General features: G+C 35.2%; 1 protein-coding gene across 1 annotated transcript; it reads left to right on the top strand.

Annotated features, from left to right (window-relative positions):
- The first annotated feature begins 14267 nt into the window (after positions 1-14267).
- Positions 14268-15142, top strand: LOC132797714 (ankyrin repeat and KH domain-containing protein 1-like). Its single transcript, XM_060809466.1, has 2 exons — positions 14268-14555; positions 14762-15142. The coding sequence occupies exons 1-2, from the start codon at positions 14268-14270 to the stop codon at positions 15140-15142; spliced, it is 669 nt and encodes a 222-aa protein (XP_060665449.1).
- Positions 15143-15685: the final 543 nt, after the last annotated feature.

The following is a 15685-nucleotide window of genomic DNA, read 5'->3' as shown; positions in this document are numbered from 1 at the left end:
TCACTTTCACAAGATTCTTTCGAATTGCAAAACGAGAAAATTTGTCTTGGCGTAATAAAAAGTAAATACCTTTTTCTATATTAAATCGGATCTTTTATTGTCGATCTTTTAAGACCGCCAGAAGATCAATTAGGCTTGTAATTATTTGTAAAACGACTAATTTCTGACACCATGAGTTATCGCCTAAGCTGCCACACTTTTGGTGGAATGAAAAGCAAGTTAAAAATACTTGTATAATGAAACGGATAGCATTAAATTTGTTGAAGTTGGGTAAAATATGTTTTATAAAAATTAATTTATTTAATTTAATTACTTAAGTGCTAAAATTTTATTAAAAAATTGTTGAAATCACCGTTGAACTCTGATTGCCGTTCAACTGCTTTTAAAAAATGTGAGTAAAAAGTTTATTTTTATAAAAATGATTCAATAAATCGAAACCCATTTTCGAGACAATTAAATCGCTAATTGAAACAAATTAATCGATTAATATGTTTCACAAATGATTAATCGAGCCTTCTCTATTCTCGTCTCTTATTGTCGTATCAAATATTTCTGACAATTGTGTTTCGTTTTTTGCTTCTCTGATGAAAGTTTTGTTGGAAATGTTTTCATTACAAAAGGGTTTCCAGGACGAAAAGATTCAACGTCACTGATAGAAGCGGCTACTTCGGGTCATTGTGACATTGTCATAGTGCTGCTCAGGAACAATTTCAATGTGAATGCAAGTTGTGAAAATGGGGACACGGCGCTGATGGTTGCCAGTGCGGGCGGTTATGTTAATGTGGTGAATGCACTGCTAAGCCATGGCGCCAACGTTAAGGAGTACAATTTGATTGAACATATACCGCTGATGAAGGCCGCATGTGCCGGCCATGTGGAAGTAGCCAAGGTTAGTATCGAGTATCGGCAGTATCGGCAGTAAATTGACCATTGAAAAGTGATTCGAGTCCAGGATTTGATTGCAACTGTCCTCAGTGACGAGAATCGAATCAATAATTTCGATATTAGATATCTGATCTGATGTATAGAGAATTTATAAACTACTCTCACTCTTTAAGCTGCTTATTAATCTAATGTTTAATGTCTCTCTCATAGGTACTTCTCGAGCGTGGAGCCGGAATCAACACCCGTTCCAATGTGTACAACGAGAGTGCATTGTCAGTGGCTAGCTATAAGGGTCATTTTGATTCATTGGTGCGTTTCCTACTGCGTGCCGGTGCCGATCACTTGAACTTCGCTCTTTCAGCGGCTTCAACATATGGCCAAGTGGAAGTAGCGCGATTATTACTAGACTCTGGAGCGCAAGTCAATATTTCCACTTATCCACTGCCATCGCCGCTCGCATGTTCAATTAACAATGGTCACGTTGAGGTTGCCACTCTGCTCATCGAGTTCAGTGCCAACATTAATGGGGCCATTACAAAAGGCTATACGTATCTCATGATGGCAGCTTGCAAGGGGGCGCGAGAATGGTGAACTTACTATTGGAGAGCAAGGTGGATGTGGATGCAAAGATAGAAAAGGGAGACATGGTGTTGATGATTACCTGTAAAAAGGACATACCGTTGCGGCCAGTGGTGTCATTTTTTCTGAGCAAAATTGCTGGATCAAAGAACAAAAAAAGCGGAATACCAGAGAAAAAAGTTAAGAAAAACTAATTTTATAAGGCAATGTGCTGTATGTTTTTCATTAATAAACCCTCAGTTCTACTTAACTTAACATAAAATATATGGGTAATTCTCTAACGGATGTCATTAAAGTGAAAAAAAACAAGTAAGAAAGTTACAGTCGAGTGTGCTCGACTGTGAGATACCCGCTACCGAAATTTAATAAAGCCAAAATATTGCGGTATCATTTTCAAAATATACCGAAAATACTACAAAATACTAAAAATATATCGAATGATATGTTTGGTATATCGATATAGTACACCATTTAAAATATACCATAGACGGCACAATGTACCAGATTGTCGGCCAAAACAACTCAGACCCCTAGTAAGTAGGCGTTTTTGTCCATACAAAAGTATTTCTTTAATAACTTCCAAATTTTCAGGAATCATAACTACTATAGTAATTATTGTATAAACCAAAATTCGCAACTCTAGTTTTAAAATTACGCTTGTTATTCGATTTTGTTGATTTGCGGGGCGGATGTGGGCGTGGCAAAATTTGAAACAAACTTGATCTGCGTGCAAACATAACAAATGCTGTCGAAAAAAATTATAGCTCTATCTCTTATAGTCTCTGAGATCCAGTGTTTCATACGGACGGACGGACATACACACAGACACACAGACGGACAGACGGACATGGCTATATCGTCTAGGATGTTGACGCTGATAAAGAATATATATACTTTATAGGGTCGGAGATGCCTCCTTCTACCTGTTACATACATTTCCTGCCGGCACAAAGTTGTAATACCCTTCTACCCTAAGGGTAGCGGGTATAATCAACTGAAACAATTTTAACAAGTATGAAAGCTGCAGTCGAGTGTACTCGACTGTGAGATACCCGCTACCCATTTTGAATAAAAGCAATATATTTTGCGGTATTATTCTCAAAATATACCAAATATACTGCAAAAATACTAAAATATACCAAATGGTATATGTGGTATATCGATATAGTACCGCATTCAAAATATACCATAGACGGCACAATATACCAGATTGTCAGCCAAAGCAACTAAGACCTCTAGTAAGTAGGCGTTTTTGCCCATACAAAAGTATTTCTTTAATAACTGCGACAATTTTTATCGGATCGCAACCAAATTTTCAGGGATCATAACTACTATAGTTATTATAGATTTTTGATTTGCAGGGGCGGAAATGGGCGTGGCAAAAATTTGAAACAAACTTGATCTGCGTGCAAACATAACAAATGCTGTCGAAAAAAATTATAGCTCTATCTCTTATAGTCTCTGAGATCTAGGTGTTCATACGGACAGACGGACAGACGGACGGACGAACAGACGGACATGGCTATATCGTCTCGGCTGTTGACGCTGATAAAGAATATATATACTTTATAGGGTCGGAGATGCCTCCTTCTACCTGTTACATACATTTCCTGCCGGCACAAAGTTATAATACCCTTCTACCCTATGGGTAGCGGGTATAAAAATAAGTAAGTAAGTGGGGAGCCAATGCATTTTTAACAAGTAAGAAAGCTACAGTCGAGTGCACTCGACTGTGAGATACCCGCTACCCATTTTGAATAAAAGAAATATATTTTGCGATAATTTTCTCAAAATATACCGAATATACTGCAAAAATACTAAAAATATACCAAATAGTATATTTGGTATATTGATATAGTACCGCATTCAAAATATACCATAGACGGCACAATATACCAGATTGTCATCTAAAGCAACAACCCTAGTAAGTAGACGTGTTTGCCCATACAAAAGTATTTCTTTAATAACTTCGACAATTTTCATCTGATCGCAACCAAATTTTCAGGAATCATAACTACTATCGTTATTATTATATATACCAAAATTCGCAACTCTAACTTTAAAATTACGCTTGTTATTCGATTTTTGATTTTCGGGGCGGAAGTGGGCGTGGCAAAAATTTGAAACAAACTTGATCTGCGTGCAAACATAACAAATGCTGTCGAAAAAAAATTATAGCTCTATCTCTTATAGTCTCTGAGATCTAGATGTTCATACGGACGGACGGACAGACACACAGACACACAGACGGACAGACGGACATGGCTAGATCGTCTCGGCTGTTAACGCTGATCAAGAATATATATACTTTATAGGGTCGGAGATGCCTCCTTCTACCTGTTACATACATTTCCTGCCGGCACAAAGTTATAATACCCTTCTACCCTATGGGTAGCGGGTATAATTATGTATGTGCATTTTGTGCGGTGGATCTTTATTTTTGTCGCGGTGTTGCTGTCATCAAATTTTTTTGACATAGGTCACTCAAATGATTTACATGGGCTATTGCGCTATGCTGAGCAACAAATAGGCACAGCGCTACAGTGGTGTCATTTCCGATTTTTTTCATCAGAGCAAAAAAAAGAAACACAATTGTCAGAAATATTTGATACGACAATAAGAGACGAGAATAGTGAAGGCTCGATTAATGAATTGTGATACATATTAATCGATTAATTTGTTTCAATTAGCGATTTAATTGTCTCGAAAAATGGGTTTCGATTTATTGAATCATTTTTATAAAAATAAACTTCTTTTACTCACATTTTTAAAAAGCAGTTGAACGGCAATCAGAGTTCAACGGCAATCAGCTGTTTGCCACGTTTTTAATGCCGGTGATTTCAACAATTTTTTAATAAAATTTTAGCACTTAAGTAATTAAATTAAATAAATTCATTTTATAAAACATATTTTACCCAACTTCAACAAATTTAATGCCATCCGTTTCATTATACAAGTATTTTTTAACTTGATTTTCCATTCCACCAAAAGTGTGGCAGCTTAGGCGATAACTCATGGTGTCGGACTTAGGCTGATGTCAGAGTGCGTGCGAGAAGCGAAGCGAAGCGATGCGAGAAGCGATGAGCAAAGCGAGAAGATGTCAGAGTAAGAGCTTTGCGAGAAGCGAGTTACATTGATAGTTTGTAAGGTTTTAAAATAAACGGTAATTAAATCACAGAATGCAAGAAAACAATCGTACGCTCTGAGAGAGTTGAAGGGATAGGGACATATGTATAGGGACATATCCTGTCTCCTCTTGAATTGGGACCACATGCAGTCTAGCATGTGTCATTGATAAAATCATTAAAGTGATTAATAAAATATTCTGAAAGTGCGAGTAAAAGAAAAAATGTATATATATATATGTATTTATTACTAAAACTGTTAATGTATATGTGCATGTATTTTAATTTTGTTCCATTTTTAATGGTCTTTTGATATTACATGGATGAATATCTTCTAGTTTGGCGTATCTAAAAATACGGCTCATCTTTATGTCTTAATCTTTTGTAATTTTTAATTGGTCCTTCCTCTCTTTTTTCTTCATACTGTTCTCTTTCTTCATTTAGTTTTGTTATGATTTTTTCTTTGTTAGCGCTTATTATTTCTTTTAAGGTCTTGTGAGTTCTTTGTATTTTTAGCTTCGTTTGGGGAGCATTTTATAGTTGTGTGATACCTATTATTGTAAGTGTTGACAGCAATTTGAATTTTTGATTCTATCGAGATGTCTTCATCTATGCTATTGACAATTTCTATTAACGTGGAGTGAAGTCTTTCAATGTCTGCGTTACCTGTGTGCGAGTTTGGTTTTGTTAAATGTAACTCGACTTTTTCTTTATTTAAGAAACTTTGAATCTGTTCTGATCTAAATTCATTATCCATAATAATTTTGTTGGGCTTGCCAAATTTTGTGAATTGCTCTATTATAATTTGCAATTTTGCCCTCCAATTCCTATCTTTTATATTGTATGCAGCTACAAATTTTGTAAGTTTATCTATGATTGTAACAAATGATCGGTGTTTGATATGGAAAATGTCTATATGAATTATTTCATTTTTCTCTTGAGGAGTTTCTGTGATATTGAATTTTGCTTTGATCGGTTTCCTGTCATACTTAATTTCTCTACATTTTGTGCAGTTGGATATAACTAAGTTAATGTGCTCTCTAAGTTTTGGATAATAAATTTTGTCTTTCAAACTATAAAATGTCTCGTTCATGCCACTATGTAGGGATTCTTTTTGTGTGATATAAAGCTATTTGTTTGTGGAGTTCCTGTTCGTCATTTATGTCTACTGCTCGTTTTGTACATTTTAAGAATTTTATATTTTTCGTGTCTTTAAAACTGTCTATTATAATACATTGTACTTTATAGTAAATGGAATCTGGTACTTCTGAATATATGCCAATAGTTCCCCTATTAATATTGTTTAAGAGTTTCTGTTCTATTTCTAAATTGTCGTCTGCTGGATTAATTTCAATAATTTTTCTGCCTTTATTTTTAATTATACTGTCTGTTGCTAAATATGTGATAATGATTTGAGTTTTGAATTTATTAACTATATCATCTGTTATATAAAGATCTATTGGTTCGTTCTCGTTTGCTGAGTGAATTGTGTCTGTCAATGCTAAATTTGATTCATTAATATTTTCTTTGTCTATAAGCGGGGCTGTTTCCTGCCTACTGAGGAAATCCGCCACTTTGTTATTTTTCCTTTTAAATATTTGATATCACAATCAAATTCTTGTAGTTTCAATATCCATCTTTGATGTTTGTCCTTGAGGTCTTTCCTTTGTATTTTTTATTTAGATACATAATTGGTTGGTGATCAGTTATAATTGTAAATTGTGTGCCATATAGGTAATGCCTAAAGTAGTCTACGGCATACACAATTGCCAGAAATTCTTTATCTGTCGCGCTGTATTGCTTTTCGTGTTTGTTTAGGGTCCTAGATACGAATGCTATTGGCTGAGTTTGCTGTGATAACACTGCTCCTATTGCAAAATCACTCGCATCTGTCGTTAATGTAAAAGGTTTATCGAATTCTGGGAATTTCAAAATTGGATGTGAGCTTATAAGTTCTTTTAAATTTTCAAAAGAATCTATAAATTCTGCGTCATTTGTATTAATATTATTTCCTTTTTGTAAATATTTGATCATAGGGTATGCAATTTTTGAGTAATCTTTTATGAACTTTCTATAAAACCAGTCATGCCTAAAAACCTTTTAGTTGTTTTTCTGTTTTGGGATTGGAATAGCTAAAATATCTTGTATCTTTTTGGATTTGGTCGAATTCCGTCTTTACTGAGTACATGTCCTAAAATTTCTGTATCTTGTTTCATAAATGAGCATTTATTTACTTGTATTTTTAATCTGTGTTCTTGGAGTTTTTAAAAATTTTTTCTAAAGCATGTTTGTGTTCTTCGAGCGTTGTTGAGAATATTAAAATGTCGTCTAAGTAGACTACACATATTTTGTTTATGTAATCTCTTAAAACATCATTCATTAATTTTTGAAAAGTTGCTGGTGCGTTTTTAGTCCGAATGGCATTCTAACGTATTCATAAAGTCCTAATGGTGAAACAAACGCTGTCTTCTCTATGTCTTCTTCAGCCATCAAGATTTGATGATAACCTTTTTGCTAAGTCCAATGTACTGAAATATTGAGCCCTACCAAGTTTGTCTAATATTGAGTCCATGAGAGGTAACGGATATTTGTCTGGTATTGTTACATGATTTAATCGACGATAGTCTACACATAATCTATATTTTTGTACTCCTGAATTATCTATTTTCTTTGGCACCATGCATATAGGTGAGCTGTATTTACTTCTGCTTTTTCTTATTATGCCGTTTCTTTCCATTTCTAAAATTTGTTTTCGAATTTCTTCTTCATATTTTGGAGAACACCTGTAAATTTTCTAATTGATCGGCTGGTCCGTTATTGTTCTTATATTGTGTACCACTGTATTTGTCAATTGGTCGCCTTCTTTATAGTATAACTTGTTAAATCTTTTGTTTAGATTGGTAATAATTTCCTTTTCTTCTAAATTTAAATCTGTTAAATTAAAAGCTTTCAATTTCACTTACTTCCAAAACACAAGCCTCTTCAGGATGCTTGGAATGGAATGGAATTTCAGCATCATTTATCAGTTTAATTGTTTTCTTCTTGAAATCAATAAATTGAACGTTTCTTTTGATGAAGTCCATACCCAATAGAAAATCATATGATTTATCCAGGGTAAAGCCACCCATCTTGAACGAACTTGTGGAGAATATTGAAATTCTCTTGGTGCTTCTGTCATAACTAAGTAATTATTAGTTTCAAACTTTGCATTAATTGTATGAATTGTTTTTGAATATTTTTCAATTATTTTGTAAAAATTTTCCTGCACTCTATTTGTGTTTAATATACTAATTGTGGATCCAGTATCTAACAAAAGTAAATTTACAATCTTCAATTGTTCCTTCTATTAAAATTTTTCTTTCATCCGAGGCTACTGGGTAAAAAAATCTTTAGGGATTTCACTTGTTGTACTTTTATTATCCTCATCAATTATATTATCAACACTCATTGCCTCTGGGGATTCTGTCTAACATTTTGACTTTCATTTTTATTGTAATTATTATTTGGATATTGATGTGGATTATTGTTAGTATTCTGATTTTGTTGATTATTGTTATAGTTATGATTGTATTGAGGATTAGTATTGTTATTCCTATTTTGTTGTTGATTGTTATATTGTCTCCTAGTATTTTGACTTTTGGAAAATTGCCATTATTATTGTTGTTTTTATTATTATTATTATTGTTATTATTATTATTATTGTTGTTATTATTATTATTTCTTTGATCAATATTGTTACCTGAGTCATTCTCGGTATTTTTACGAATTAACAATCTTTGATTTAAATTTCCAAAATTTAGACCGATATATTTAGCAATTACATTTCTAACCATTTGCACTGTTGTTAATGGCATTAGCGAGACTGCCATGGAGCCTGCAGCTAATTCTTTTATTCGTTGAATCAATAGTGAACTTAATATATTTACTAAGCTTTCATTATTGTTATTTCTTCCACTATGTACCTTACCCTAATATCTAAATCTTTAATAGATGTCACTCTGAGATTGTTGATCTTCCTAGTCAAACCCATTTGGTCCATTCTTGGCCGGTAATGATGTCGCATTTTCTCCTTACATTCCTCCCACGTTGTCGGTGTATTGATGGTGAGAACTGTTCTTGCCTGTCCTTGAATCTTCGTGTTGAATATAACGCTGAAAACCTGATCCGCATCATCTGCATATTCCTGCATAATCTGGTCAACTGAAGCAATGAATCCATGGAGAGTACCATCTTGTCCAGTATATGTTGGAAGATATCGAGTTTCCTTTTCAATCTGGTTTCTAGCTCTTGTTCTTGAGTTCGCATTTGGTATTTGCATTTGTTGAACAACAATTTGAGTGAGAGCCTGAATGCAATTCTGCATTTCGTTTTCCATTTTAAAGTTTATATATTTTTTTTAGATTTGTTAGTTTAGTTGCACAATTATGACTTTGTCCCTTTTATGCCACTATTGTTTTACACTTTTTTCACTTTTGGCGATAATTGTTATGCCTTTTCAGCTAAGTTCAAATATCACTTCTTAGTGTGTGTTTTGTTTTTGTTTTAACTTTTTCACTTTCGATAACACTTGTTATGCCTTTTCAGCTAGTTCAAATGTTACTTCTTAGTGTGTTATTAATTTATCCGTCCGTTCAGACCGGCTGCGCCAGTTATATATGTTTGAAGAAGAATGTACACAGTGTCGTAGATTTGAACTGGTTTATTCAGAGAATTGATACAAACTGAAGTTAAGCTGTGCAAGAAGTGCTATTTTATACTTGGATGTTGGCGGCAGCCAAACCGTCTGAGTTGTTTATAATTACGTTAGCATATTCTGACTTTAGAGTGCAAGCTTGGTTGTTTATGTTTACGTTAAAGAAGCTAGCAGTCCCAGTTTGGGTTATTAGTTTATAGTGGAAGCTTGAATGTTTATGTTTACATAATTGACGATCGCAATCCCGATCTAATGGAATGCTTTGTATGTGTTAGTGTTGGGTAAGTGGTAAGTGGTGACAAATGAGATGGGGAAGTGGTAAGTGGTGACAAATGTATAACTCGTGCTTTGAAAATAAACGGTAATTAAATCACAGAATGCAAGAAAACAATCGTACGCTCTGAGAGAGTTGAAGGGATAAAGCAGGTTGCAAACTGTTCTATCGCATTGCTCTCGCTTTCACTTGAACTTGCAACTCGCTTAGCTCTCACTCTGACATCTTTCGAGCGATTGCATATGAAAAGGGTTGCAGTGGTTTATCGCTCGTTCTCGCCCAATATTAGTGATGAGATGTTGCGATAACATATGTATATACTGTTTTTGCATCCAGTTTGATGCTACATTTCCACAATTATATTTGTATGCTCCTTTTGTTGTCACCAAATTTTATTCACATTTAATTAAAATTTTATTTTATATTTTATTTAATATATTCCCACAGAACACCAGGTGGCTGATGTCCTCACGAAGCCGTTGCCCGCTGCAAGATTTTTTACCCTAAGGAGCGGAATGGGTCTCACAAATTAAAACTATTTATAATAATATAATATTTTTTTTGTTTGATAATTAGTGATTCAAAAACATATATGTTAAATTAAGTTTAATTTTGTTTGATTAACCAATGATTTGATTAAGGTTTTACTGTTTCCCTTAATCCTAGAACTAGTTTGTTTTAATTTGTTTAAAACTATTTCTAGATGAATATGAATCATTATTATTGTTCCCAGAATAAGAATATTATTGTAATACTAATTTTTTATTGTTCAAAAATATCTTTTGAGGAGGTGTATTGAAATATACCAATTTGGAATTTCTCATTACAAAAGATTTCGCTCTCTGCTCTTTAAGCTCTCTTACCCTTTGATTTTTGACAGAGAACGGACAAGTTGTAAAGTAAGTAAAGAAATATAACAAGAATTAATTTAAAACAAAACAACCACTCGCCTTATTTAATTGATTCACTTGTTCTTTTCAAGATGAGCGGCAACCAAGCGGTCGTGGTGTTAAATTGCCGCGTATGCACCCGGGCATGTATATACTACAAATCGCTGACATTTGAGATCGAGATTGGGCCAGAGAGCAGCACAACGGTGGCAAAAGATGCTCAAAGAATGCTTTTGCTTGTCGTATGAGCCGCAAGATGGCGCCGCAGCACGTTTGCCACAGCAAATTTGCATGGCTTGTTTGCGATTGGCGAAGGAAGCATACATTTTAAAGCGCACGGCCATCGAAGCCGACGAACTTTTGCGTTTGGGCCTCGACAACAACAGTTGAGGCCTCAGTATCCATAACCGTGTCCATAATAGATCAGCACAAAACCAAAATGGCGGTCAAGCAAAATGTAAACAAAGGCAAGCGTCAACATCGACGTCGACATCGCATTCGCCATTGGAATTACTTGTGGTGGGCCATCAACTACACATACACCCCTTGCAAGTGACTCAGCAGAAGCAGGAATCAATTTAAACATCTCTAAAATTTGAAGAAAACTAAACTAAAACAAGCTGCTTAACTTTGCTCAAAAGCCAAAATTCCCGCTGCCCGCTGTTTTCAAAAATCCAGATCTGACGGGAAAAAGCGGAAATGACACCACTGGTTGCGGCTAGTGTGCTCCTCTCATATGGCGCCAATCTGTAGCACAAGACGGAGGACAACCGTACGCCACGGAAACGTTCAGCACTGGCTTCATGCAAATTCAACTCGCTTGCGTGAGCTTTTTCAAACGCTTTGCGATCAATTGATATTAGCATTTGGCACTGGAGCTTCGAAGGCAGAACTACGACGAAAGTTTGAACAAGGGAAGTGGCAACAAAATGAGCGTTTTGCAATGTACTTCGAGGAGATCGTTTTAGCACAATCAATTAAATTGGACCACGATGAGCTTTTGGAACAAATCATCGAAGGTATACCGTCGCTGAACTTACGCAACCAGACGCGCATTCAGAGATTTGGGGATCCAGAGCAGATGTTACAAGCCATTGAACACATATGCCTTTCGAAGTACGGTGCGATGGGAGGTACTAAGACGACGGCGGAGAGCAACGACAAGCGAGGCCACAACTGCAACTCCAAAGGTCATTTTGCCAAGGAATGCCGCAAACCAAAAGGGAGCCTGGATCATGATTTGCTTGCGGAGAGATGGGCCATGTCATAGCAGAATGCAAGAAGAAGAAGAGTGTTGGTGTATTCAACAAAAGCACCGGGTTCGACAACAGTTATGTAAGACACTTTAATATTTATTTTTCAAGCCAACCTAATTTGTTCATCACATCAGAATGCCTCATAGACTCAGGAAGCCCTATTTCATTTCTGAAGAAATCATCATTTCCATTAAATATACCAATGGAAAATCCAGTCAAGAGTCTCTATGTTGGAATTAACAAAAGTAAATTGAAAACGTTTGGAAAAGTATCTTGTTTTGTATAGAAGAGAAAAATAAAATTTAATTCAGAATTACTAATAGTCGACGATGAGTCTATGAGTTATGAAGCAGTGTTAGGTAGGGATTTCATGCATACATGCGGCATAAATTTCAATTTCCTGAAATATTTTTTATGTTATAAGAAAAGGAGATGGCGCAAAGATTTCTGAACAATCACGTATGGTAAGTCAACGGAAAACAGAAACCCCTATCAACACTATAAAAAATGAATCTAGTTTGCAACCACTGTTAAGAACAGAAACTGTTAACTGTTCGATGTTAAACAATGAAACTTTTAAGGGACCAGAGAACTGCAACGAGTATGATTAAGTATGAGCGAATACTCATACCCAAATTGCAATCAAATCAAACCATTAGTCGCAACGAGTTCAATTCAACTCAAGTACTTCCAGCGTCAGCTGATTTGATTTTACTCGAACCGATTTTCGCTCGGCAATCACAATCAAGTACAAGTATGGGCTGCTTCGGCTTGCATCAAACCCTTTGATGCGATTGTTGCTAACGATTCATTGGGTTGGACTGTTGCTAAGTCAGAATCCAAGGTATTTTTACTCAAGTATAATTGTGTTAATTTTATTCATCTGTCGTTTACTCAGTGATTAGGTTATGAAGCGTGTGATAGAAATGTTTGATGAAATGCACATCATAAGTATGTGCTTTGTCTGCCTGTCTACATATGTATGTTAAAAATTATTTTTGAATAAAACAAAGGAAAAGTAGTATTTATTATAATTATAATTGTCATTTTATATTATATTTAATACATTATAAAATTTATTTAATTTTCTTACATTTTGATTATTATTCATCTAATTTATTTTCATTTTTAAAAATTGAATTTAAAAATATAATACTGTCAACAGAGCCAGGTGCAAGTCAAAACAAAGGTTTTCCATCCATAGCTTTTCAATATTTTCTAAAATATTTTGTTTGAATTTAATGATTGCTGATATATCATTTGGAACTTTTAGAACTTTCTAGAAATACAACGAGTGTACGAGTACATGAACACAATTTGAGCGAACATCGGTTAGCATTTACATCAATCATGTTTGAGTATGATTGAACTTCGGGTATTGGCATCGTTCATACAAAAATCATGTATGGGCCGATTACTCGTGATTGAAACTTGTTCGTCGGCAATGAGTTGGAAACGAAAAGTTCAATACGTATACCCGAAGCAAACGCATTAAATCAAACAGAGTACTGAATCAGTACTCGAGTATGAGCAAAATGTCATACTCGTTGCAGCTCTCTGGACGCCATCCCGCATTGACAGTGATAATGTCCAGCCGCCGTCCAGAACCACTTGACAATTGCAACAGGCGAAAAAGTAAAATTTACTGTTTACGTTTTTAATTTATGTAAACAAACCTGCAAACAAAACCTTTGTAATTGGAGAAAGAAATATTGCATACTTTTAAGCTGATCATGCGAAGAACATTAAAACAAGAAGGCTACAGTCAAGTGTGCTCAACTCTGAGACCCCGCGCTACCCATTTTGAATATAGCGGTATTAATTTTTAAATATACCAAAATAACCGCAAAGATACTGGAAATTTACCTAAGGATATTCTAGGTACATACAGGCATGCTCCGGTATTCACTTTTTGTTTTCGTTTTCGTTTTGAAAACGAGAACGAAAAAATGGTGCTCCCGTTTTCACTTTCACAAGATTCTTTCGAATTGCAAAACGAAAAAATTTGTCTTGGCGTAATAAAAGTAAATACCTTTTTCTATATTAAATCGGATCTTTTTATTGTCGATCTTTTAAGACCGCCAGAAGATCAATTAGGCTTGTAATTATTTGTAAAACGACTAATTTCTGACACCATGAGTTATCGCCTAAGCTGCCACACTTTTGGTGGAATGAAAAGCAAGTTAAAAATACTTGTATAATGAAACGGATAGAATTAAATTTGTTGAAGTTGGGTAAAATATGTTTTATAAAAATTAATTTATTTAATTTAATTACTTAAGTGCTAAAATTTTATTAAAAAATTGTTGAAATCACCGTTGAACTCTGATTGCCGTTCAACTGCTTTTAAAAATGTGAGTAAAAAGTTTATTTTTATAAAAATGATTCAATAAATCGAAACCCATTTTTCGAGACAATTAAATCGCTAATTGAAACAAATTAATCGATTAATATGTTTCACAAATGATTAATCGAGCCTTCTCTATTCTCGTCTCTTATTGTCGTATCAAATATTTCTGACAATTGTGTTTCGTTTTTGCTTCTCTGATGAAAGTTTTGTTGGAAATGTTTTCATTACAAAAGGGTTTCCAGGGACGAAAAGATTCAACGTCACTGATAGAAGCGGCTGCTTCGGGTCATTGTGACATTGTCATAGTGCTGCTCAGGAACAATTTCAATGTGAATGCAAGTTGTGAAAATGGGGACACGGCGCTGATGGTTGCCAGTGCGGGCGGTTATGTTAATGTGGTGAATGCACTGCTAAGCCATGGCGCCAACGTTAAGGAGTACAATTTGATTGAACATATACCGCTGATGAAGGCCGCATGTGCCGGCCATGTGGAAGTAGCCAAGGTTAGTATCGAGTATCGGCAGTATCGGCAGTAAATTGACCATTGAAAAGTGATTCGAGTCCAGGATTTGATTGCAACTGTCCTCAGTGACGAGAATCGAATCAATAATTTCGATATTAGATATCTGATCTGATGTATAGAGAATTTATAAACTACTCTCACTCTTTAAGCTGCTTATTAATCTAATGTTTAATGTCTCTCTCATAGGTACTTCTCGAGCGTGGAGCCGGAATCAACACCCGTTCCAATGTGTACAACGAGAGTGCATTGTCAGTGGCTAGCTATAAGGGTCATTTTGATTCATTGGTGCGTTTCCTACTGCGTGCCGGTGCCGATCACTTGAACTTCGCTCTTTCAGCGGCTTCAACATATGGCCAAGTGGAAGTAGCGCGATTATTACTAGACTCTGGAGCGCAAGTCAATATTTCCACTTATCCACTGCCATCGCCGCTCGCATGTTCAATTAACAATGGTCACGTTGAGGTTGCCACTCTGCTCATCGAGTTCAGTGCCAACATTAATGGGGCCATTACAAAAGGCTATACGTATCTCATGATGGCAGCTTGCAAGGGGGCGCGAGAATGGTGAACTTACTATTGGAGAGCAAGGTGGATGTGGATGCAAAGATAGAAAAGGGAGACATGGTGTTGATGATTGCCTGTAAAAGGACATACCGTTGCGGCCAGTGGTGTCATTTTTTCTGAGCAAAAATTGCTGGATCAAAGAACGAAAAAAGCGGAATACCAGAGAAAAAAGTTAAGAAAAACTAATTTTTATAAGGCAATGTGCTGTATGTTTTTCATTAATAAACCCTCAGTTCTACTTAACTTAACATAAAATATATATGGGTAATTCTCTAACGGATGTCATTAAAGTGAAAAAAACAAGTAAGAAAGTTACAGTCGAGTGTGCTCGACTGTGAGATACCCGCTACCGAAATTTAATAAAGCCAAAATATTGCGGTATCATTTTCAAAATATACCGAAAATACTACAAAATACTAAAAATATATCGAATGATATGTTTGGTATATCGATATAGTACACCATTTAAAATATACCATAGACGGCACAATGTACCAGATTGTCGGCCAAAACAACTCAGACCCCTAGTAAGTAGGCGTTTTTGTCC

The sequence above is a fragment of the Drosophila nasuta genome, unplaced genomic scaffold (genome assembly GCF_023558535.2).
Source record: "Drosophila nasuta strain 15112-1781.00 unplaced genomic scaffold, ASM2355853v1 ctg17_pilon, whole genome shotgun sequence".
NCBI lineage: Eukaryota > Metazoa > Arthropoda > Insecta > Diptera > Drosophilidae > Drosophila > Drosophila nasuta.
This window is presented reverse-complemented; position numbering and strand designations above follow the sequence as displayed.